General features: G+C 54.6%; 1 protein-coding gene across 10 annotated transcripts in view; it reads left to right on the forward strand.

Moving 5' to 3' along the window:
- LRRC27 (leucine rich repeat containing 27) overlaps positions 1-20,685 on the forward strand; it is a 41,938-nt gene extending 21,253 nt beyond the window's left edge. For 5 of the 10 annotated variants that reach the window (XM_058544319.1, XM_058544329.1, XM_058544328.1 and 2 more), the window contains 6 exons: positions 228-603; positions 1,774-1,920; positions 5,627-5,723; positions 11,733-11,851; positions 12,648-12,777; positions 20,275-20,685. In XM_058544319.1, coding sequence (XP_058400302.1) covers positions 228-603; positions 1,774-1,920; positions 5,627-5,723; positions 11,733-11,851; positions 12,648-12,777; positions 20,275-20,421 — 1,016 coding nt within the window. In that variant the 3' untranslated portion in view covers positions 20,422-20,685. The other 5 variants (XM_058544321.1, XM_058544323.1, XM_058544320.1 and 2 more) reach the window with 5 other exon arrangements.
- Positions 20,686-23,530: the final 2,845 nt, after the last annotated feature.

The raw sequence follows: 23,530 nt of genomic DNA on the forward strand, positions 1-23,530 counted from the left end.
TCTCTGCAGAAGGAACCGGTCACCCCCAGGCCTTCTCTGCAGAGGCCGCCAATCACCTCCCCCCAGGCCTTCTCTGCAGAGGCCGCCGGTCACCCCCCCAGGCCTTCTCTGTAGAGGGAGCCGGTCACCCCCAGCCCTTCTGAATGGAGGGAGCTGGTCACTGGGCTTGTTTGAGTCTTGGGGGCCCGTGTTGAAGCACAGTCCACTAACAGCATTTTTTTCTCCAGCGATTTCACCAGTTAAAAAGAGGAACCTAAGTGAGCTGCCACATGCCCTGTCAGATTTATTTGAAGACACTGTGCCCAACAGAGAAACTGTTAACTCTCAGGATCGAAAGGAGCCCATGTTAAGAGAAAAGGCAGACGTTTTCCCACCTGTTGAAAAACTAGACCTGAGTGACCTCAGAAAGTCCGCCGAGCCCTTGGAAGACTGGCCGAGTGAGGAGGAGATCAGGCGCTTCTGGAAGCTGAGACAGGAGATTGTGGAGCACGAACAAGCAGAAGTCCTTAAAAACCAGCTCTTGCCGATGGAATTGCCTCCAAACCTCAAGGCAGCGTTAAACACTAAGGAGAAAGAGCGTTCCAACCCAAGACACGTTTTCAGGTAAAATTTGAAAGCAAAGGTGCATTTTCTTGGTCTTTGCAAAGTTGTACTGTTATTTTGTGATTGTCTTTTAAAACGTCAGGTAGACCTGTGTCTACATTGTCGTCATTTATTATGTAGCGGGTGCCAGCGCTGGCTCAAGGTTAATGTTACGTAGAACAGGGCCTCCAAGGAGGAGCTTACACAAGAGAAGAACTCAGATGCCATGTGTGTGTGTGCACACACGTGTGTGGATGTATGCATAGACAGAGAGAGAAGGAGAATGGGGCCAGATAAAACATGGTGAATGTAGAGCGTGCATTCAACAGGGGATCATTCTGAGGGGACAGAAATTGGCTCTTGGGGGTGAAGAGAATCTTAGCGGTCACTCTGGTTTGTGGCGCCACACGGCTCAGCCCTGCGAACGGCAGAGCCCGTGTCCGGTGCCCCTGTGGTGGAGAAACTCTGTGGAGGGGCCGGTGGGAGAAGTGAGTGTGAAGAGGCAGCGATCCGGCCAGTGTGGGAATGTTCAGGTGTTGACTGCACTGTTCTCTCACATGTTCTGTAAGTTTGAAAATTTTCCAAATAAAAAAACGTTCAAGTATCATTAACCGATTGTAACCTTAAAGAACTAGAAGTGGGTAATGTGGGTTCCCGGTGTAGCCTGGCATCGAGTCCGAGGCTGTTGTGACATCCTCAGTCCACAGAGTCACACATTTGAGGACAGTGTTCTAAGCCTCCTGTTAGAAACCTCTCCCTCCCTCCCTCCTTCATTCGCTCATTTTTGTCACGAACGAGGATAACTCATCCAAGTCGATTACAGTCGGCCTTCTCAGGGCACTTGACAGTTTTGTCCATGATCTCCTGCCTCAGGTCCATCTAAATCCTTTCAGATTTAGATCCGGCTCAGAGCCTTTGGAGGTTTACTTGGTGGTTTGGGGGGCGGGAGTGGAGGGCTGGCACCTCGAGGCAGGAGCCCCTCACGAGGCCCTCAGACCCGCCCCAAGCTTGCTGGCCCGGCAGTGGCCTAGGTGGCGGGTTTCCATGGGCAGCTGTCTGTAACTGTCAGGGTCATTCCAATGAGCAGGCTTCACGTTGTGAGTGTCTGTTTTCTAATGCCTGTCATCCAGGTGTGAGTGTTCATCGCAGGGTTTTGTTAGAAATGCGGCTAAAAACCTTGTGTGATTCTAGAAGGAAGACACCCTCCTTCAGGGGCGTCCTGCCTGACATCGCGTCATCACACCAAGCGGCGCTCCGAGGAAGAAGGCTGGAGGAGAGCTGGGCCTCGGCCCTCAGAGAGCTCAGGGAGAAGCAGGCTCTGCTGGAGCAGCGGAGAAGGTGAGCGTCGGCGGGGCAAGGGATCTGTGCCGTGGCCAGCCTGCCGAGGGGGTGCGGGCTCGGACGGAGGTGGTAGTGCCGGGCCTCGCGGGGTCTGCTGTTGCTTCATCTGGAAGCCGATGTTCTGCCTCTCGTTGGGTGTGCAGCGTCCGGGCTGCGTGAGGCCACTCTCCTGAGCGGGCGTGGGCACAGACCACACAGGGCATCCCTCTCACCCCACCTGCCTGCTCTCTTGTATTTTCTTCTGATTTCTTCTTCTTCCTTAATCTGCGCTCCTCTCCCTTCAGTTGCCTGGCTTGCAGGTTTTTTCTAAGGAAAGTTATTTAAAATAACATGCTCATCAGGAAAGTTCACCCTGGCCCCTGCCTCGCTGGGCCTCTTGCTGGCTGCTGTCAGCCCTGTCCTGACCATCTCTGTCCTCCAGCTCTGCCGACGGCCCGTCCCCACCGTGCTCTGGGCCCCAGGAGGCCGGCTGGCGTGGACGGCATCCACAGCGCCCCAGTGGCCCTCACCTTCTGGTTGGGTGTGGTCAGTGGGGGGCCCCAGCAGGAGGTGGGAGAGGGGGGGGAGGGAGAGCAGTGTTCACCCCCCTCGCCTCTCCCCGTGAGGGCCACCTGGGGCTGGCCGAGTCCCTCTCCTGGCTCAGCAGCCACTCCTTCCCTTGTCCCAGGGGCTGGGGTGGCTGCAGCCACGCTGTTCCTCGCACGGCCCCTGCACTGCCCCTCCCCCTGTGAATAGTCCCTTTGTGAATAAACCCTCCTGAAATCATCCTGCATGAATGTGTTTTCTCTCGGGCCCCTGGCGGATACAGACTGTCCACCCATTGTCCCTCCGACACCCAGACAAACTTCTGCACTGGGCTTTCTTTTCCTTCAGTGGAAGGATAGGTGATGTTAGACCGTCACAACTGGCCCCGGCAGACGATGTCCCCTGCCCCAGGGTTATCCTGACGTCGGGGATGCTGCCAACTGAGACTTGGGGGTCTGGCCCAGGCTGGGCCGGGGGTCGTGCTGGTCGTTGGCTATAGCTATCGGGGCAGCCACCCAGGCCCGAGCTCAGGTCGCCCCCCACAGAGTCCTGCAAAGTGTCCCTCAGCTGGAGTCCAGGCTTTGGGGCAGGGGGAGGCCCAACTGCCGCTCTGCCGCCTGGTCCAGGTGTGGGCCGAGCACGGGCAAGACCCGACGCCGAAGGCACCTGGCCCCGACCCCTGCCACTGTGCTGCCCCCCCACCCTCTCACTGTGCTGCCCCCCCCTCACGGTGCTGTCCCCCCACCCTCTCACTGTGCTGCCTCCCCTCACTGTGCTGCCCCCCCACCCTCTCACTGTGCTGCCTCCCCTCACTGTGCTGCCTCCCCACCCTCTCACTGTGCTGCCTCCCCTCACTGTGCTGTCCCCCCACCCTCTCACTGTGCTACGCCCCCCGTGGTGTCCCCCCACCTTCTCACTGTGTTGTCACCCCCAATATGTTCCCCCCACCCTCTCACTGTGCTGCCCCCCCCCACGGTGCTGTCCCCCCACCCTCTCACTGTGCTGCCCCCTCATGGTGCTGTCCCCCCACCCTCTCACTGTGCTGCCCCCGTCACTGTGCTGTCCCCCCACCCTCTCACTGTGCTGCCCCCCCCCCACGGTGCTGTCCCCCCACCCTCTCACTGTGCTGCCCCCCTCACGGTGCTGTCCCCCCACCCTCTCACTGTGCTGCCCCCCTCACTGTGCTGTCCCCCCACCTTCTCACTGTGCTGCCCCCCCTCACTGTGCTGTACCCCCACCCTCTCACTGTGCTGCGCCCCCCGTGGTGTCCCCCCACCTTCTCACTGTGTTGTCACCCCCAATGTGTTCCCCCCCACCCTCTCACTGTGCTGCCCTCACAGGCGCCCCACCCCTCCTGCCTCGCTTCTGCCTGTTTTCCTGATGTCATTTTCTAGAACCGGCTGCCATGGTGCCTGCCCTCCTCGACTCCTTCGCCCCTCTGCCTCCATCGCTCGTGCTGCCTGTTGAGTTCATGTGTGAGTCGCTCTCCCCCCACCAGCCACCCTCCCCACCCTCTCAGACCAGCCCATGATCAGGGCGATGCACGGGGAGGTGGCATGGGTGGGTGCGTGGCTGGGGCAGGCACTCAGGGTAGCCCCGGCCGCCGAGGGATGCAGCGAGCAGGAAGCGCCCTTGCTCACACGGCACGGGTGGGCTCTGGTGCCCAGGATGCTGCACACCTTTGCTGAGGGAAGCTCTTGGACATGAAGGGCGAGTGCCAGCCTCTCCTTGGTTTCTCTGCCTTGGGCCCTGAGCTGTCATTCTGTGGCCTCCTTGGTGACAGCGTGGGGAGTCCTGGCCTGTGGCTTACGCTCTCAGCGTGGCCCTCTGGACCCTGGTTGTGCCGCTGGTTATCTGTGCACCTGCGGCTCCTAAGAACTTCACTGTGTGCCTCTCAAGAGGAGTCCCTCCCGTCCCAGTTCACCGAGAGGTGGTGGAGACTAGGATGGGGCCTTGCGTCCCGGAGCTCAACCCGGGTGAGGTCTCGCCAGTCAAGTGCCCCGTCAGGAGTGCTGGGTGGAGGAGAACTCGGCACCAGCTCAGCTTGGGGCTGGGGGCTCAGGAGCCAGCCGGGCGGGGGCAGGAGGAGGCCTCTGCAGAGTTGCGGACGTGGGAGCCTGGCCCTCCCGGGCTCTGAAACAGCAAAGCACGGCTGCCAGGAGCACCAAAAGCCTCACCTCAGGGTGGGACCTGGAAGTGCAGCCAGGTTCCCCCGGCGCCTAGAAGCCCCTAATCTGGCGGCAGCGCCGACCACAGGGTGGAGGCCCAGGGCTGGGGGCAGCCGGGCGGAGCCCAGGGCCTAGGGACTGTGACCCTGAGGGTGGAAGAGCCCACGGGAGGTGGGAGAGTCCTGGGCAAAGGCCGAGGGGGGACGAGGGGCCAGGTTTGAGGGCGCGATGGGAAGGGTGCCGACTGCAGGAATCTTATGGAAGATCAGGGATTGGTTTAAACAGGGGGTGGAGACCTGGGCTGTAGGGGTGGCTTCCAGAACCCAGAGTACGCGGTGGGTGGGGCCCTGGGCCTGGGGAGGATTCGCAGGGACCTCATCCCGTCCCCAAAGCTGTAACCACAGCCAAACCAGAGGTTGCTTTTACGTTCGACTCAGAAATTCCGCAAGCATCACGGTGCCCGGCCCGGCCCGGCCTCCGCGCTGTGGACAGTGGGTCCCCTTGGGTGTTGCTGCAGGCAGTTGACGGAGCAGCGGGTGAGGTGGTGCCAGCAGCATAGCCATGGGATACAGGAGAGGGGGTCAGGGGAGGACAGGACGCTCGCTCTTTAAAGTGAAAGGCAAGTGTCTAAAGGGAAGTGGACGTGTCAGCGACACTCTGTCAGATCTAACGTAGACCCGTGAGTGCTAAGGGCCTCGATGCCCGAGCTCTGGCCAGAGCCCCGGCCTGGCCTTCTCCTGGTGCCTCACCTGGGGGCATCCAGGGAGGGCCTGCTTTGCCCCCTACCCCAGAGAGCCTGGGGTGGGGATCTGAGTGCCCAGCTCTGCCCCAACGTGCATGTCAACCCACCCAGCATGCTGTCGTGTCCGGCCAGCATCTCCCTCTGGATGGAGGGACCAGGAGTAAAGGGCTTTTGGTTGAAGCTGTAAAAATGACAGTAGAAATCCTCGTAAGCTTTGCTTGAAGCTGCTTTTAACTGTGACACTGATATTACGACATGTTTCCTCCAGGGATAAGAGAGTGCTGCAGGAGTGGAGGGAGCACGCCCAGATGATGAGGAGGAAGAAGGAGGAACTGAGCAAGCTGCTGCCCCCACAGAGGACTCTGGTACGTGGTGGCGGGGAGGGCGGGAGGACGGAACAGCCGCAGTGACTGCAGTGCGGGCGGCCCGCGTGCCCAGTGCTCTGTGCTTGCGCGTGTCCTGTTCAGTCCTGTGGGGCGGGTGGGTCTGCCAGTGGCCCCGCTTCACCAAGGAGGAGGCTGAGACCTAGAGAGAGAGCCACCTGCCTGCAGGCTGGCGTGTGACGGGGGCTGGGCCGGAGCTCGGCCGACGGGAGAGTCTGCATCTGGACCCTCGACCGCTGCCTCCCCGCCCTCTGACCAGTGTGTTTTCTTTCTGTCTGAGGAGTCAGTTCTTCAGTGAGGAAGGCAAGACAGGGGTGGGGAAACTGAGGAAGCGAAGCTGAGGTTGAGGAGTGCTGCAGGGTCTCCTTTCCTTGGTCTCAGCCCCAGGGAGGCTGCTCGCCTTGGAAGCCAGGAAGCGGTATTCAGCGGCCTGTCTCCTCTGTTCCCAAGGACGGCAGCAAACACTGGGGTTGCCAACTCCCCAGTTGTGTGGGGCACACGGTACCCCGAGAGTGGCACTTCTCTTCCCTTTTTCTCCCAAACCATTCGGGGGTCTGAGCCCGGACAGGGGACCTGCAGGCCTGGAATACACCTGCTCTCTTATGTCTTGGGAGTGGTCAGGCAAGGCCACTGCTGAGCATGGCCACGACGGCCCTTCAGTTCTTTGAAGAAATGTTCCCTGTGTGTGATCCCACAGGCCAGGGGGTTTCCTCTGCGTCCCCCAATGCGGGGGAAGGCACCCTGAGCCGCTGGCCTCCACCTCACAGCAGGTGAGCAGGGCGGCCCACTCTGACAGTCCAGGGGTGTGTTTTTATTGTCACTTTGTAGGGAGCTAACTTCAGAACTACAGAAAAGTTGCTGAGATAGTGTAGTTTCCACACACCCGTCACCAGCCCCCAGTGTTCATGTCCTACACCGCCACAGACATGCTCAGAACCAGTATTGACGGCGGGGTGGTGCTGCGAATGAAAGGAAAACCAGACTCACCGCGTTCTCACTGCCGTCCTGCTCTGGTCCAGGGTCTACGGCCCTCGGCTGCCACATCCCCGCAGTGTCCTATAGGCTGTCTGTCCCGGTCTCACACTTTTGAAGTGTACTGATGAGTTATTTTGTCGAAGGTCTCATTCATCTCAGTTACTTGTCTGATGTTTCCTCACGACTGGGCTGAGGTTTTGCACTCAGGCAAGAACACCATGGAAGCCATGCTGTGTTTGTCCTTGCAGCACATCACCGGGTATGGTGTCGATGAACCTTGGTCCCTCCCTGGGGAACCACTGTCTCCCCTCTGTGGCCGATGCATCCCTTGGGGGAGACACTGGGCCGAGCAGATGCTGTTTCTCCGCACGCCCCTGCCTGCTTCTCTCAGCCTCTGTCAGGGCTCCTGTCTGCAGCAGGTGGCCCCGTGACTGTCTCCTAACAAGAATCTTTGTGACTGAATTCTTCTGCCGCCTAACACTTCCCAGGTTGCCTTTGTTCATCCAAACAGAGCAATGGTTTGTTACCCTAAAAGAAAAAAGACACGGTGGGATACTTTAATCCTAGTGGAATGTCACGGTGGAGCGCCCCAACTTCCAGAATCAGAACCTTTCTGGCTCAGGTGTGGTTGGGGTCGCTGGGCCCTGCCTGCTGGCTCAGGTGGCCCGCCCGGGGCTGGCATGCTGTGATGGCCTCACTGTCCCCCGGCCCGGCTGGGCTTTGCTCGGCTGCCGGGTCTTCAGAGCACCGGCGAGGGCGCCACTGGGACTGTGGCCCTTCCCACAGAATCTGCTCATGTGACACGTGCTTCTCACTAAAGAAACCTGTCTCGGGAGATAGAATTAAAACGGTTTGTTCTATTAAAGGCATTCTAGACCCTGAAACACTTGTCTTTTCTACGAGCTTTTAGTGTTCCTTTACTGTTAGAATGACATCAGAGCCGCAGCAACTTTCAAGGAAACCGAGCTTCCTGTCACTCCACCACCTGTCGTTGTCCAGTACGCACGCCCACCATCCACGCCTGCATGGCGTTATGGATAAAATTTTATGTTCTCTGTTTACTTAACATTCTACGTGCTGTAAAGTCTGCTACTATATTTCTTCTAACCTCTCAGCTTTCTCCTATGTGTGTAAAAATTGAAAATACGTGTTTCATCTCTTCCAGGAATAGAAAGACTGGCACAGTTAGACGTTCTTAATGTAATAAAGCCTTCAGAGCTCTATTACAGCAAAAAAATGGGAAACAATTTAAACGTTGATAGATGGAGATGGCTAAATAAATTGTTACATTCGAATTATGGGTGACCTGTGTGGCCGTTAAAAAGGATGAGTTAGACATGTTGTTGTACAACCATCCCCGCCTTCCATCTCCACAAATCTTCATCTTCCCAAACTGAAGCTCTGTCCCCACTAAACACTAACTCCCCACCCCCGCCCCCACCACTGGCCCCCACCATCCACTTTCTGTCTCCATGAATCTGTCTCCTCTAGGTCCCTCATATGCGTGGAATCACACAGCATTTGTCCTTGTGTCTGGATTATTTCACCAAGCGTAACGTCCTCAAGATTCCTCAGTGCTGTAGCCTGGGCCAGAATTTCCGTCAAGGCTGGATACTGTCCCGCCGTGTGCACAGACCACGTTTTGCTTGTCCGTTTATCCTTGTGCCCTTGGGTTGCTCCCACCCATATGCTTCTTCAAGACCTGCGTCCAGTTCTTTTGTGTCTGTGCCCGGAGGTGGGACTGCGGGAGCTGCTCTCCTGCTGTGTGTGGTTTATTCTGATTAGAAACGTGAGTTCCGTGGTACTCTGCAAGAAGGTTGTCCCATTCTATAGAATTTGTATATGACGTAGAAACTCAGTTATTATGTTTTATAGCATGGAAATTTAGGAATATTTCTATAACCTGGAGTAGCGCAAAGCCTCATAAGTGAAATAGGAAACCCAGAAGCTCTGAAACTAAAAATAGAAAAATTTTACTTTATAAAACTGAAATATTTTGTATTTCCTAAAATACTATGGTCAAAGTCAAAAGACACGGGAAAATATTTGTGACATATATTTGTGACAAAAGGTTACTATCTAAAATATGAAGAATGATTACAAATAGATTTTTAAAAATCAAAGAATCCAATAGAAAAATGGGTGAAGAGTGTGACAGGCAGTTCACAGAGGAGGGGGCCTAAATGCGACAGATAGGTGACAGTGCTCGCCCGCTCAGGAGGCACGGGGTGTCACGTGCTAGGGTGGCCGAGAGGAGAGACTGTGACTCAGGGTGGGAAGGGCTGTGAGGTGAGGTGCGCCCGGTCACTGCTGCCCTGGCTGCTTCAACTTTTCAGGAAATATCTATTAAGATTAAAAACACACGTTTCTGTGAACACTTTTGGTAGAGCATCTTACAGAAACAGAAGCAATCAGATCATAAGCGTGCACGTACAGAGACATGCACTTGTGGGTTTCAGCGTCGTCTGCAGAGACACATGTGAACAGATGAAGACCAGAGTCTGCGTGTCCACAGGTGCACGTGGCCGCATGGCGTCTCCGTCCCCGTAGGAGGGGCTGGGAGCCTGCGCGGGCCCCCTGCAGGGGGCAGGGGACACCAGAGGGCGCCACTCGGCTCTCGGGGACTGAAAGGGCGATGTTGCTCCTCGTTCTCCGGCTCCATGTTTGTGCTTCTTTGCTTTCTCATCAGAAGAGTGGTATTTGGTAAATCTCCCTTCTCTGTATTTTCTAGTAAAAGTAAAATATGGCTAGGGGTGCTTCTTTCCAAATCATATACTTTTAATATTTTTTAATTTAATAAAATCAAATGTCTGACTTAAAAAAAACACCTGCTGGATTTAGCGTTTGTTGTTTTTTTCTGTTGGAATAATGTTTAGGAGAATCCTGATTAACTGAAAGTGTGCCAGCTCTCAGGCAGTCGGCAGATAGTTTTAATTCTGCTGTGTCCGCAGCCTGGCAGCGTCATGGGAGGTGGGGTAGAGGAAAGGGTTGGAAGGCGGTTCTTGCTCCCATCCTCTTCCCACCCCCCCTCCCTTCTCCCTCCTCTCCCTCCCCCCTCCCTCCGTCCTCTCCCTTTCCCCTCCCCCTCTCCCTCCCACCCTTCCCAGGCATTAAGCGCCTCTTAAGAGCCAAGCCTGTGCTAGGGTGGAACTGATGACACAGACAGACAAGGTCCCGCCCTGGTAATCCACGTAGAGGTGACCTGGCAGATGAGACAATCTAGGTGAGCGCTTGCGTTGATGCCACCAGACTCCAGCGGGGGAGCCCCTGGCAGGAGGTTCAACACCTGCCACGCTCCCCACACCCACACTCGCCCTGTCTCTCCCTCTGTCTGGCTTTCAGATGCCCCGAGAGGTGTGCCCTCTCTCCTCTCACAGCAGCTGTGCTGCCCTGACACACACAAGCAGACGCGCGCGCGCACGCACACACACACAAGTACACACGCACACTCAGGTGCACACGCACAGGTGCACACACAAATGTAAAGCTCGTTGAGGTGGAAGGGGATCAGTCTGGTTCTCAGGCTTGTGCACCAGGGGTGGGGGTATCCAAGATCCTTCGGCAGCACAGGACTACACCCAAAGGGGCGTAGAAAAGCTCACCCAGTATGAGAGCGCAGGATGGGCGGGAGCCAAGAAGTGGGGGGCGGGGGGCAGAAACTGGTTAGGACACTGTGTAGGAGAGCCCGGAGCACCAACCAGACATCCAGGTGTGGCCCAAGGTGGGAGGAGGGGAAAGGAACATTCCAGAAAGGCAACCCAGTGGATAGGGACTACAGAGAAAGAGAGGAGTCAGGCTGGAGTCGGAGGACGGCACCTTGAGGAGGTGGATGAGACACCAAGTCCAGGCAACCAGAAGTCCAGTGCGACGTCTGCAGGTCTCAGAAACAACGAGCTTTCTAGCATTTGTAGTGCTGTTCAAACAGTTTGTGCAAAGTTTAAGGAATTCGTTGTTTTCAAAATAAATGTAAACGGTCTGTGGATTCTTACAGAGGGCTTCCCCTGTCTCCCTCTGCCCCTGACGTCACCCTTGTCCACCCTCTGCCTCTCTGGCCACCGCCCACACCCAGGAGGACCTGTGACCCGCAGCCTCAGGGGGCTCTTGGCTCTCCGTAGCCTGTTGGGGAGGGCCAAGAAAATGTTGTTTAGGAGACACTGGCAAGAGCAGCAGGCTGTTGGCCTGTTTGAGACCTGCCATCCAGAGCTCTGGGATCACTGGAGCAGGTGGCGCTGCTGCTCGCCGTGGGGGTGGTGGATGCCTGGTGAACGGGGTAAAGCTGAGCTGTAATGTGGACACCCCGGGAATGACCGCTGATTGCCCCCATCCTTCCTCAACTGCTCTGAGGCCTTGTCTAGAAAGACCAACCCCAGACTAGACCTCTGTGTGTGAGAGTGTGCCTGATGTAAAAAACCTGTTTACATGTGGAAGTCACGTGTTTTCACGTGGAGTCACAGTGGTCTTTATCAAAAACCAACACTGAAGTATTTCTCGTAAGTTTTCAGAGTTTATTTGTGCCAGTTCATCATGTCATTGATCCAAGACCGATGGGTTTATGATGCAGCTTTCTACCTACAAGACTTTCTGCTTTCTCGCTTTGTCGGTCAGTTATGTGTTAGCACTTCTGCAATAGCTTGACACTTAGTGACTTGAAAGTACGGTCACATTTGTCTGAAAGACGTGGGCCCACTGTAGATAGTGTGTTTTCTGTTGTGCTGACAGAATTTCCAGTGGGTGTCACCCAGGGCAGGCCGCCCCATGTCCCCACGCTCTGCACCATGCCGCCTGACCCCAGCTGCCGTGATGGCTTCCGCAAAGACGTCCAGGCAGAGGCCCAAGGTGGGGGTGTGAGGGAGCCGAGGCCCCAGGCTGATGGCCGCGGTGTGTGAAGAACGGTCTCCTCTGGACAGCCGGTTATTGATCCCCTCGCGGACGAGGAGCCGTGTGACACGCCCGGCAGACATTTTGTGTTGACGGCAGTGTTTTCTTGGATCCTGAAAGCATCTTGTGTTTTCCTAGGTGGGATCAAAGATTCCCTTTGCCACAGATCTGATGGATAATGAGAAAATACCAAAGAATCCATCTGGAAAAACGAGGCAAAGCAGAGAGAAATCGTCGCCAGCAAGTAAAGAAGCAAGGTCAGTAAGCGGGGTTGTTCCCAGCCTCCAGGGCTCAGTGCCCCCGCTGCCAGGTGTGGCTGCTCCCCCAGCACCTGCTGAACGCCTCCTGGAGGTCCAGGCACGTGGTGGCTTCAGGGACAGGACGGGGACGGAGAGCGGGAAGGACGCAGTCCCTGCCCTCAGGGAGCTCCTGTGGCCAGCCGTCCAGTTATCACTTCCCACTTATGTCCCCTCAGCCCCTAGACGCCCTTCTCCACCTGGAGCAGCAGCTGCTCTGGGGTCCTGACATGTTAACCCTTTAACCTCATCAGCGAGCATTTCTTTGGTTTTCCCAGCTTCACGTGTGGGTAGCGATCTAGCATCTGCACCCCGGGAATGACCGCTGATTGCCCCCATCCTTCCTCAACTGCTCTGAGGCCTTGTCTAGAAAGACCAACCCCAGACTAGACCTCTGTGTGTGAGAGTGTGCCTGATGTAATACAACGTTCTGTTCCTCTTCTGAGGATTTATTAACAGTATTTCATATAAAAACAAAGACACACTCTTCTCCTTCGTGTGGCACAATATGCATTGTCCCAAATGTGTAATATCTTAAATGAACTTGAAGTTTTTAAAATAAAGTGTGTGTTCTAGCAGCTTTAAATTAAGGAGAAGGGGTGGCAGAGGCGGCCTGGGCCTGTCTGTGAGCTGGCGCCTGGAGGGGAGGGGGCAGGTGGCCTCTGTGGCCTTGTTGTCACCGCATCGGGAGGGCATACGAGCCTAGGACTGCACTAAACGTGTAAAATCATTTCCTTGTTGCCCTTTGCTTTCTCAGTGCCTTCCACGAGGGGAATTTAGAAGAACAGCTAAAGCAGCACATACAGCGAATGCACGAACAAAGAAAAACATTTCGAGGGGTGGCACCACTCGAGGAAATAAGGAAGGCTACCCAGGATTTGGAAATCGTAAGTATTTGTCAGCTCCATTTAAAAATAAATTGTTCTATTCAAAATCAAAGGGAACTTGCTATGCCTTTTCAGAGCACATGTTCTCTAACATTGTGGGGAGGTGTTTTATGTGCCTGCAGCGTGGAACGTTCCAGAATTACGGTTGGTCAGAGGATCACAGCATGTGAGCCTTCAGCTGTGTGCCACCCGATGGGTCCCCAGCAGCGGTCTTTGCTTTATCAGTGGAGACCGGCTGTGTCTGTGGGGTCCTCACCTGACGCTTCTGCCCAGCAGAGCCTGGCGGGGCCGTGAGGGATGCCGCTGCGGAGAAGGCCTGGGTGCAGCTGGGCTGCGTGCTGACGCACCTGTGTCCGTGCGTGGGAAGGTTGATGTCTCCTCACCCAGCTGCTGGCAGCGTCCATCCGTCTGTCCCACAGATGCTGACACACGCCCGCTGTGTGTCCGGATGTCTGGGATTATGAGACTCACGCAGGGATCAAGGAAGACTCCTTCCCACCCTGAGTGACGCAGTCAGCCCACCCAGCTGGGGAAAGGAACCCACTGCCCTCAACGAGTCCGGAGAAGCCCACCTCTGGTGCCTGTGTGCCCTCGCTTCTCACAGCCACAGGACAACGTGCCTGTTCTCCTGGACCGTCCAGGCCCCGGCTCGTGGGGTGGTTCAGATCCACATGTCACACCCTGATGCAGCAGCTTGGATCTGGGTGGTGCTGGGCTGTGCCTCCAGAGCCTGCAGCACCATCCCCACACCCCATCTGAGGGCTCCGTCGCTGTTGTCCCCTCCTTGCTGGGGCCCAGGCAGGGATGGGGGAGGGAGGAGCGCGGGCGGGGCGGGCCACTTTACAGAGACCCCACCTGTCAGACTCGGCCCCTTTTCTCAGACCCTTTTCCTTCCCAGCCCAGAGAATTCTCCCTGCCTCAGGTAAGCCTTTGTTCTCTCCAAATCTGTCATTTATGCCTGTAATCTCATCCTCGGACGCCCAAAATCCTACCTCTCAGGGCTCCTGAACATCTGATCTCAACCCACTGCTTCAGATTATGGACTCAAAAGTCTGCTTTGTATTATGAACAACTCTGTGCCCACAAATTTGATAACCTACATGAAATGGACCAATTCCTTGAAAGACACCATCTGCCAAAACTCACACAAGAAGAAATAGACAATCTGAATAGGCCGATATCCGTTAAAGAAATTGAATCAATGGTTAATAACTTTCCAATGGGTTCCCTGGTGAATTCTACTAAACATTTAAGGAAGAAATTATACCAGCTGTCTACAGTCTCTTCCAGAAGATAGAAGCAGAGGGAGTACTTCATAGCTCATTCTGTGAGGCCTGTATTACCGAAACCAAAGACATTACATGAGAGGGAGACTACAGTCCAGGATACCTCATGAACATAGATGCAGAAATCCTCAACAAGATATTAGCAAATCAAATCCAACAGTGCATACAAAGAATTATAGATGACGACCAAGTGGAATTTATCGCAGGTGTGCAAGGCTGGTTCAACATTCGAAAATCAGCTTATGTGATGCATCACATCATGGCTAAAGAAGAAAAATCACAGTCATATAGATGCGGAAAAAGCGTTTGAGAAAATCCAACACACATTAACGATAAAAACTCGCAGCAAACTAGGAATAGAGGGGAGCTTCCTCAACTTGAAAAAGAACATCTACAGAAACTACAGCTAGCATCATACTTAATGGTAGAAACTAGATGCTTTTTCGGTAAGATGCGGAACAAGGCAAGGATGTCCCCTCTCGCCATTTCTCTTCAACATCATGTTGGAAGTCATAGCTAGTGCAGTAAGTCAAGAAAAGGAAATAAAAGGTATACAGATTAAGACAGAAGAGAGAAAACTTTGTTCTCAGATGACATGATTGTCCATGTAGAAAACCCCAAAGAATGAACCAAAAAAATTCCTGGAACTAATAAGGGGTTATAGCAAGGTTACAGGATACATGGTTGATATACAAAAGTCAATCACTTACTATATGCCAGCAATGAACAAGTAGAATTTGAAATTAAAAACCCAATACCATTTACGTTAGCACCAAAAAAAAATGGTGCTAGGTATAAATCTAACAAAATGTGTACAAAATCTATATGAGGAAAACGACAAATACAGTCCATACTACCATACAATCTAGCAGTGATGCTCCTTGGCATTTACCCAAAAGGGTTGAAAACCTGTCCGTACAAAAACCTGCACATGGGTGTTTATAGCAGCTTTATTCATAATTGTCAAAACTTAGAAGCAGCCAAGATGTCCTTCAGTAGGAGCATGGATAAATAAACTGTGGTCCATCCAGACAATGGAATATTATTTAGTGCTAAAAAGAAATGAGTTGTCAAGCCATGAAAAGACATGGAGAAACCTTAAATGCATATTACAAAGTGAAAGAAGCTAATCTGAAAAAGCTACATACTGTGTGATTTCAACTATATGACATTCTGGAAAACAAGACTGTAGAGACAGTGAAAAAATCAATTGTTGCCAGGGGTTGTGGGGAGAGAGGGAGGACTAGATGGAGCACAGAGGACTTTTAGGGCAGTGAAACTCCTCTGTATGATTCTGTGATGGTGGGTACGTGTCATTATACAGTTGTCCAAACCCACAGAATGTACAACAGCAGGAGTGAGCCCTCATGTAAACTGTGGACTCTGGTGATGATGATGTGTCACTTTTGGTTCTTCAGTTGCAACAAATGCACCATCTGGTCGATGATGGAAACTACAGAAGTAAAGTCTATTACTTTAAAAAGGTCTCTTTTGGAACTGAAACCTGAGCACTGGCTCCTGTGTTCCGCACTGTTCCCTTGTGTCCCCCTTCCCCAAGGAAGGAGCTCAGAGTGCCCTGCCGCCCCGGAGACCGAGAGTCAGTGGACCAAAGGGGAGTGAGCACAAATGAAGCCACAGCGGCTGGTCTCGATGCCTGCTCCTGCGCCGGTGCGTCTCCTTACTCATTTTCACAACTACCACACCACGAAGGCGGTGGCTCCCCACGTCACAGGTCAGAAAACTGAGACCCAAGGAGATGAGGTGACTGGCCCGAGGTCACATGAGTGCTGGCCTTTAAGACGACCCAAGATTGTCTGAATCCAGAGCCTGTGTTCCAGCTCCGTGCTGCTCCCTTGGGGACGTGAGCCGCTGAGAGTTTACCTGAGGCTTTAAAGCCTCTCTCTGCTTTTCTGTGACTAAAAAAAATTCCACGTCAAGTTTCTTAAGAAGCATTCAGGTCGGTAACACCGGGTTGCTGCCGAGGGCCTGGCTCACAGGTAACTCAGAGGTCCAGAGAGGAGTGGGATGTGCCGCTTCCCTCTGCGACATGGTCGGTTCAGCCTTGGGCTTTCAGAGGCCGATGCTGGCGTGGAGACCGGAGTGTGCGCATGGCCTTTGCCTCCCTCACTCCACGTCCTAGCGTCAGGAGAGCCAGAGAAGGGCGGGAGTTTTAGGTTCTGAGGACTGCAGTTGGGAAGCTACAGCTCTTGCCTGGTGGAAGTTTGCAGTGTTGAGACACACTTTCATATTCTTCCAAGTGGTGGTAGCTGTCCGGGCAGCTCCACCCCACTGCTGCGTACCGCTTGCCTCTAGCAGGGCCCGACTGCACGGCTGGGCAGTGATTTCCGTGTTAGGAAAAATCTACACAGAAGACGCTCTTCACCTCCACGTGGGACTCCGTTCAGGACCAGCCCAGCCAGTGTTACAATGTTTTCAAGTTCAGTACATTGGACACGAGGTCCAGGCCACGGAGCACAGCTGGACGTGAAGGGTGCCCTGAGACTGGGGGATGCGTAGGCGGGCGTGGTGGCGCCATCTGATAGGTTTATTTCAGGAGATGTTCTTAATTCTCATTGTGTTTTCTGAAATTTGTCTTCTGAGGACCTGAGTCTCCTATAGGCCCATCCATCTCAAGTGACCGTCTTTTTTTATGCCGTCCACACAGGACCACTAGCCAAAAAGAAAAGTGCTGTGTCCTTTAGCCCAGGTAGTGACCGTGTTTGTAGAGTCCTGTGGGGAGGATGGCTTCAGCTCTGCCTGCATCAGATCTGAGGGGGGCCTGTCCCTCTACCTCCAGGAGGAGAGCCGCTGTCCCTCGCAGAGCTCCCAGGCCCTGGGCGTCTGGGCTAACCCAAGCCCGTCCTCTGAAACCTGCAAACCCTGGAGCAGCCCCGGAGCCGAAGCCCTGGCCCCGTCCACAGGGGGCACGGTGGCCCCGCGGGGCGAGCTGGTGGCCGCAGCCCAAAGTGGCAGGCGGTGGGTGAGACACATGGGCACGTCCAGGGGACGTAACAACACGAGCTCCCACTCAATCCCTTGGAAGCAGAGGTGTCTTGTCCAGCCTGCCTCCCCTCCCCTTGTGTTTCCTTCAGGGTCCCTGCACAGCGCTGCGCACAGGCATTGTGGGTGCCCCGAGCGCCGTGCACACGTCAGCGAGGAGTTCCCCACAGCCATGGGAGAAGGCAGGCGCCTCGGCCAGGAGCTCACGTGAGATGGGACGGCCATCTGCAATGCGATGGGTGCAGTGGTGAGAGAGCCAAGGAAGGCCAGGCTGGTGAGAAGGACGTGTTGGAAACAAGCAGCCGGCAGACCAGCCCTTCCAGGTGTGCAGGCCCGTTGTGCACATGGGTTAGTCTTCAGTTGGCCGGAGACGCACCAGAACAATGGGAAAGGAACAAAATGATACCGACTCCTCAGGACAGAGAAAACGGAGAGGAGCCGGTTGCCTGTGAGAGAGGCCAACTCCTGCTGCTGCCGTTTGTGAGAAAGCACAGGTCACGCCACTAAAGGCCACGCCTCCCAACCTCCCTTGCAGCTACACAGGGCATGTGACTACATCCTGGCCAGTAGGATGTGAGTAGGAAATGTGCATGAACTTCCTGGGCTCCCCTCCCTGTGGCTGGAATGCAAACATGATGGCAGGAGCTGGGGCAGCCATCTCAGACCCTGAGCTGAAAGCCGTGGATTGAGGAATGACTAACAGTCTCCAACACTGAGAGCCGCCCTCTCAGGTAAGCCACTCCACCTGGTGTTCAGCCACCATCATCTGGGTCTCTGTTACAGCTGCTGAACCTGTGTCCTAACCCACACTCAGGCCAGAGTGCTTTGGGGAGAAAGCCGCCTAGTGATGCAGTGTAAGGGCCAGCTGAGAGGAATGCCAACAAGAAGCCAACTCCACAGCACTGTGAAACTAAATATCGAGAGGTGCAAGTCTGTAGAAGGTCAAATGAGGCCCCAGGCTCTCCTCCTTGCCCTACTCTGCTCAGCTGCTGACCCCTGGCCACCCAGCAGGAGGCTTGGGGTGTGGTCTCTAGAGAGGTTGAAGGAGGAGGCACCCGTCGGACATAAGGCCACGTGATGCTTTCCGGAGCGCGGAGCTGGTGAGGCTCAGGCCTGCTCTCGGTGCTGGGGGCCCAGTGCGTCTCTCCAGTTGAGAGCCAGGAGGGTCCTCTCTAGAGAAATCAACTGACCAGGACAGATGACCAAAGAGTCCTGACACTCGGGAGTCCCCATCCTGACCTGGCCGACAAGGCCGCCACCCGGCTAACACCCCGCCCCCCGACACCCACAGTATTTAACCGTCGTTTTAGTGCCTCCTCCTGGAGTACGAACAGGAGCCTGGGATCACACAGCCTCGGAGGAAGGAGAGAGTAGAACAGACCACCTGGGAATGTGCGCGTGGAAGAAATAGAGGCATCGTTGGACACAAATTAGAAATTAAAAATGAGAATTAAAATACTCTGAGTGATAATAGAAAATATTGCTCCCACGAAACAAGTTGTTATGAAAACAGGACACTCAGATAACCAAGAACTCTTGGAGATGTTAAAAAATGGCAAACATTTTTTAAAACTAAAACCCTTAAATCGATAGATGAAGTTGAGTAAGTCCCCCAGGAACTAGAAAAAAAGGAAAAGGAGAGACAGAAATAGATGAACTGGAGGATTGACCCGAGGGCTGAACCCTGACGGGCAGGTATTCTGGGAAGAGGCGCCGGGCAGATCCAGGGGAGAGAGGAGTCAAGAAGATACAAAAAGGTTTTCACGAAGGCATGTGTGTCCAGATTGGGAGGCCGGCCACGTGCCCAGCACCGGGCTCTGCGTGCTGAGCCAGGAGGAGGCCCGTGAGGTTGCAGGGAGGAAGTGGGCCACACACAGAGGGGCAGGAGAGAAGGGCGGCAGGAACGTGGGTGGGGGGACAGGCGCCAGCGCAGAATGAAGGCCAGGACTCGAGAACTTACTTCCTCTGCAGCCTTCTCTGGAAGCTGCTACAGGACGTGTTCTCCCAAAACAAGGGGCTGGACCGAGAACAGGAAGCAAGTGTTCCGGAAAAAGGGAGCTGACCCGAGAGAGTGGCCAGGAGCCCCCAGGCTGCAGCCAGCGAGGGCCCCAGAGGGTCCCTCTAGGGGAGACAGGTGGGTCTGAGGACTGACCAAGGGAGAGGAAGGTGGAGGGGAGTCACGTCTGGGAGGGTTCAGTGACAGGTGTGGAGAAAACAAGGTAAATGTTTTAAATGAGCAGTTACAAATTCCACAAAGAATACAGATTTCTGTGGGAAAGGAAATGTAACCAATGGATGCTTTTTGAGTTAGCAGGAAATAATATTTACCTTGTCATAGCGACATAAACCTGAGTGTTAATTTGGGCCACAATTGTGATGGATCTGTATTAGGGAAGGAGGGGTTGCTGGAGTCTCGGGTGCCTGGGCCAGAGGTGGGGGTCCAGGTTATACCCCAGGGAGACAGAACAGAGTGGGGGAGCGGGGGAGAAGGAGGGAGGAGGGGAGAGAAGAGCCCCATCCTTGGGGCCAGGGAGGTCCCGGCACAGCACAGGAGACACAAGTGCCCACTGGCTGAGTTCTCGTGAGGCAGAGGCTGGAAGGAGCCTGTTCCTAGCTGCTGTCCATTCTGTCCCACCGGAGTGCCGTGGTGCCTCATTCTCCGTTTCACCGTTTTCTGGCCTGGCAGATTGGCTGGGGAACATGGGATTTGGAGCAGAAAGCCTGCACCTGATTCCAGCTCGGCAGTTTCTGTGTCTGTGTGTCAGGGTGGCAGTGGGGGCCCCGCCCCTGCAGGGCAGGTGTGAGTCTCAGGTGGGATCGTGGTTGGGGAGGTTTGCTGACAAGCCACCTGGGATGGTGCTGGCTGTGGCAATGTGAGCAGGAGAGCCTGATTCTCCCTTTGTCTGTTCATTGGCTGCCATTATTCAGATGGCTGTATGCGTGGACACCTGGGTGGGCCCTGGTGGGGACTCCGAGAGGAGCAGCCCATGTGTCTCCTGGAGAGGTCGCCATCCTCACCAGGGAGGTAGGGTGGGCTCAGCTGTCTGTACCACGGAGGGGCCATGGTGAGCAGGCGCCTCCAGGAAGGTGGGCTCCGGGCCCGGGGACAACGCTGCTCACTTCACAGGGACCAGCCTGTGGGAGCCAGGGGTGCGATGCCTTTCCGGGTCCGGCCTGCCTGGCTAAGTTTTATCCCCTCTTCTCCCACAAGGCCAGAACGCTACAGGATCAAGTAATGAAACTAAAATTGGGATCAACCTTGAACAAAAATCATCAATTCTCAACTCTCTCTGGGAAGCTTTCCCTTCGGCCATCTGCATCACAGCCTCAGAATATATTTTTTAACGTGAAATACTAAGAATCTGAAAAAGTTGACAGGTGCTAACAGCAAGGTGCCACCTGTACCGACTGAGACGTCTTCAGCCTGGAAGCTCCGCTCAGCACTCGGTCTCCTGTCTCAGGTGTCGTCTTGTGTGTGGGGTGGGGGGAGGGTGGATATTGGGATCCAGTGTAGTTCTGACGATTTATTTCACAGACAGCCTATCGTTTTTCATCTGTGTTGCTTTTTCTGAGGCTGGAAAAGGTTTAAGCTGCTTTAGAAGAAAAAGACTGCTGTAAACAAGCCACGTGGTTTTCATTTCTGTCGACACGTTTCAGCCAATCCAGTTGACAGAATGTTCTGGATGTCAGCGCCTGCCCCTCCCCCTCTGCGCACCTTGCCACCTTGGTCACGAATATAATCACAGCTTCAGTAACTTCCTCATTTTACTGTAGGGGGAGGCCATTCACCGATTCCTGCCAGGTCCGAAGTCCCCTCATTCCATCTCTGCCTGGGAGGGAGGGGTCCCCGCCCGAGGGCTGGGGAGCTCACCCTCCTCACGCCCAGCAGTGGGGTTCTCCTTTGGCCTCACCCAGCACGTGGGGCGGTGAGATGCAGCCAGGGTGCACCCCTGCCCCTGGAGGGTCCCCAGACCCTCCCACCGCAGATCAGCCGTTTAATAACGTCGTCACCAGGCTATTCAGATTCCGACTTAGTCTCTTGCCCTGAAGGTCTGATTGAATGTTAAATAAGGCTTTGATCTTAAAAACATCTTTGATTCAATTTCTTTAACAGATGTAGGATTATTCAGATTTTCTATTTCTTTTTGTGTCAATTTTGGTAAATATGTTTTTAATGAATTTTTCCATTTCATCTAAGTCGTCAAATTTATAGCATTAAGTTCTTCAGGTGACCTGGACCCAGGCCGGCATCACTCACCGGCCTCGCTCTGGTTGTAGTAGCCACTCAGGGTGTTCAGGCCCCCTCGGAAGGTCCCAACACCCTGCCTGCTCAGAGAGTGGGGTCCCTAGGTCTGAGGTAGATGGGTGTCTGGGAGTCCTCTCGCTCCTCCTGGCCCCACACTCACCCGTCAGGGCCAGGACCACCGAGAGCACAGGAGAGGGTTGGGGGCGCCCTGACCCACATCCTCGGGGTCTGGGGAGACTCTGAGCCCCACTGGTCAGTGTGAACTCTATAATTGCAAACCGCAGTGACGCTGCTGGCTTCTAGAAACCAGACTCGTGGTGGGAGTAAGAGCCGGGGCCCCGTCGTGAACGTCCAGGCCGGAGCACCTGACACAGGTTGTGAGCGAGAGAAGTGAAACTCAGGGAGATGGGACTCCCCAAACTGGGCTTCCCCGCCCCAGACCACAGGAGGACCAGCCCAGTCAAGCCAAGAGTCATGGATCACAAAATGGTTGCTGTTTAAGCCACTGAGTGGGTTGTCACATGGCGATAGGTAACTGAGACAGGTGGGAGCGAAGACACTGGAGAGGCCTCCTCTGAGGCAGTGGAGAGGGAAGGGAGGGTGGAGGAAGACCCACCAGAGACCCTGAGAGCTGCGCCCACCTGGTGACCTGGGCCTCTGCCCTGACCCCCTCCTCCTGCGTGGAGACCGTGTCACACGCCTCCCTGAGCCCTGGCCCAGGGGCCGAGTGGGTGACGTGCAGACGTTTTGGTTTCAGAATATCCACACAGGCTTATAGCTAGTGAGGACCCCAGAGGTCACGCTGTGTGTGTGGGTCGTATCCGTCAACATGTACCAGACTAGGAATAAAGACGTTTCAGAAAATAAAGGGAGAGTTCTTCTGACACGCTCCCGTGTCCCAGGTCTTTAGGCCCCACAAGTGCGTCTCCTCTTTCACTCTGGCTGCTTTGGGCTCTCCTTTCCCTTATCAGTCTTGCTAGGGATTTACCAATTTTGTTAATCTTTTCAAAGAAACAGTTGTGGGCCTTGTTGAGTTCCTCTGTTGTGTGTGTGCTTCCTGTATCACTGATTTCTGCTCTTTGCGTGCCCTTCCTTCTGCTTTCTTTGGGTTTAATTTGTGCTTAGAGAGACATTTATCACTTTTAAATGCATGTGTTGGAAAAGAAGAAATGTGTAAAATCAATAATTGAAGTTTCCAACTCAAGAAGATGGAAAATGTATTAGTTCTCTATTGCCGTGTAACAAATTACCCCAAAACCCAGCAGCTGGAGAAAAAAATATTTACTCTGTCTCTAATTCTGAGGGTCAGGGATTGGGGGTGGCTCAGCTGGGGCTTCTGGTCCAGGGTCTCACGAGGCTGCGGTCAGGCTGGTGCCCGAGGTTGCCCTCTCCTGGAGGCCCTGCTGGGCTGGAGCGTCTGCTCCCACGTTACTCAGCTGGTTGTGGGATTCTACCAGTCCAATCCGTTGTAACTTGTGAAGACCTACAGTTTACGTTGTCAGTGTTCTGGGTGCACTTGAGAAGGGTGTATTTTGTAGTTGCTGGATATAGTATGTTTTATAGATGCCAGTTCTCTGTTGAAATTCCCCATCTCGTCCATTTCATATCTCTTTTCTTATTTTCCATCACATTACACTGTCTCATCGTTGTTTCCTGTGTGCCACACATTGTACATAAACTTTTGAAGCACGGAGACTGAAGACAATTACTTTCCTGTAAGAGGGCTGTTCCATCCTCTCTTCTGTCAGGCGAATAAATAGGGAAGGATTCTATCACCTTAATCCAGGCAGGGCCTGAGCTGGGTTGAGCCTGCGTTGCAGCTTCAGTGGGACTCGGTTCACCTCTGCTTCCACAAGTCTGGAGGGTGAAGGCTGGCTGGTGTTTGCCCAGGCTCCGCCCTCTGGTGGAACGTTGTTCCCTCCGCGTCAGAGGATGGCAGAGGTTTCCCTCGCTCTCCAGGGCGGCCCTGGCTTCCCTCCTGGGCCGGCACTCAGCATAGGACCAGGGCCTCCCACAGCCCTGCTTGCTTCCCTCGGCCCCACGGAGTCGCCTGCCTCGGGCTGCGCCCTGGGAAGGACAGGCAGGGGCCTCGGCTCCCCGGAGGCTTCTCCCTCTGCTCCCGCGGGCCGTCCACAGCCCCTGTGGTCTCTGCGTCGGCTGTTTCCTGGCTGCGGGAGCCGTATTGCCCCTCGTCCTGCTCAGAAGTCAGCTCCATTTATGC

The sequence above is a fragment of the Diceros bicornis genome, chromosome 6, assembly GCF_020826845.1.
Source record: "Diceros bicornis minor isolate mBicDic1 chromosome 6, mDicBic1.mat.cur, whole genome shotgun sequence".
Lineage (NCBI taxonomy): Eukaryota > Metazoa > Chordata > Mammalia > Perissodactyla > Rhinocerotidae > Diceros > Diceros bicornis.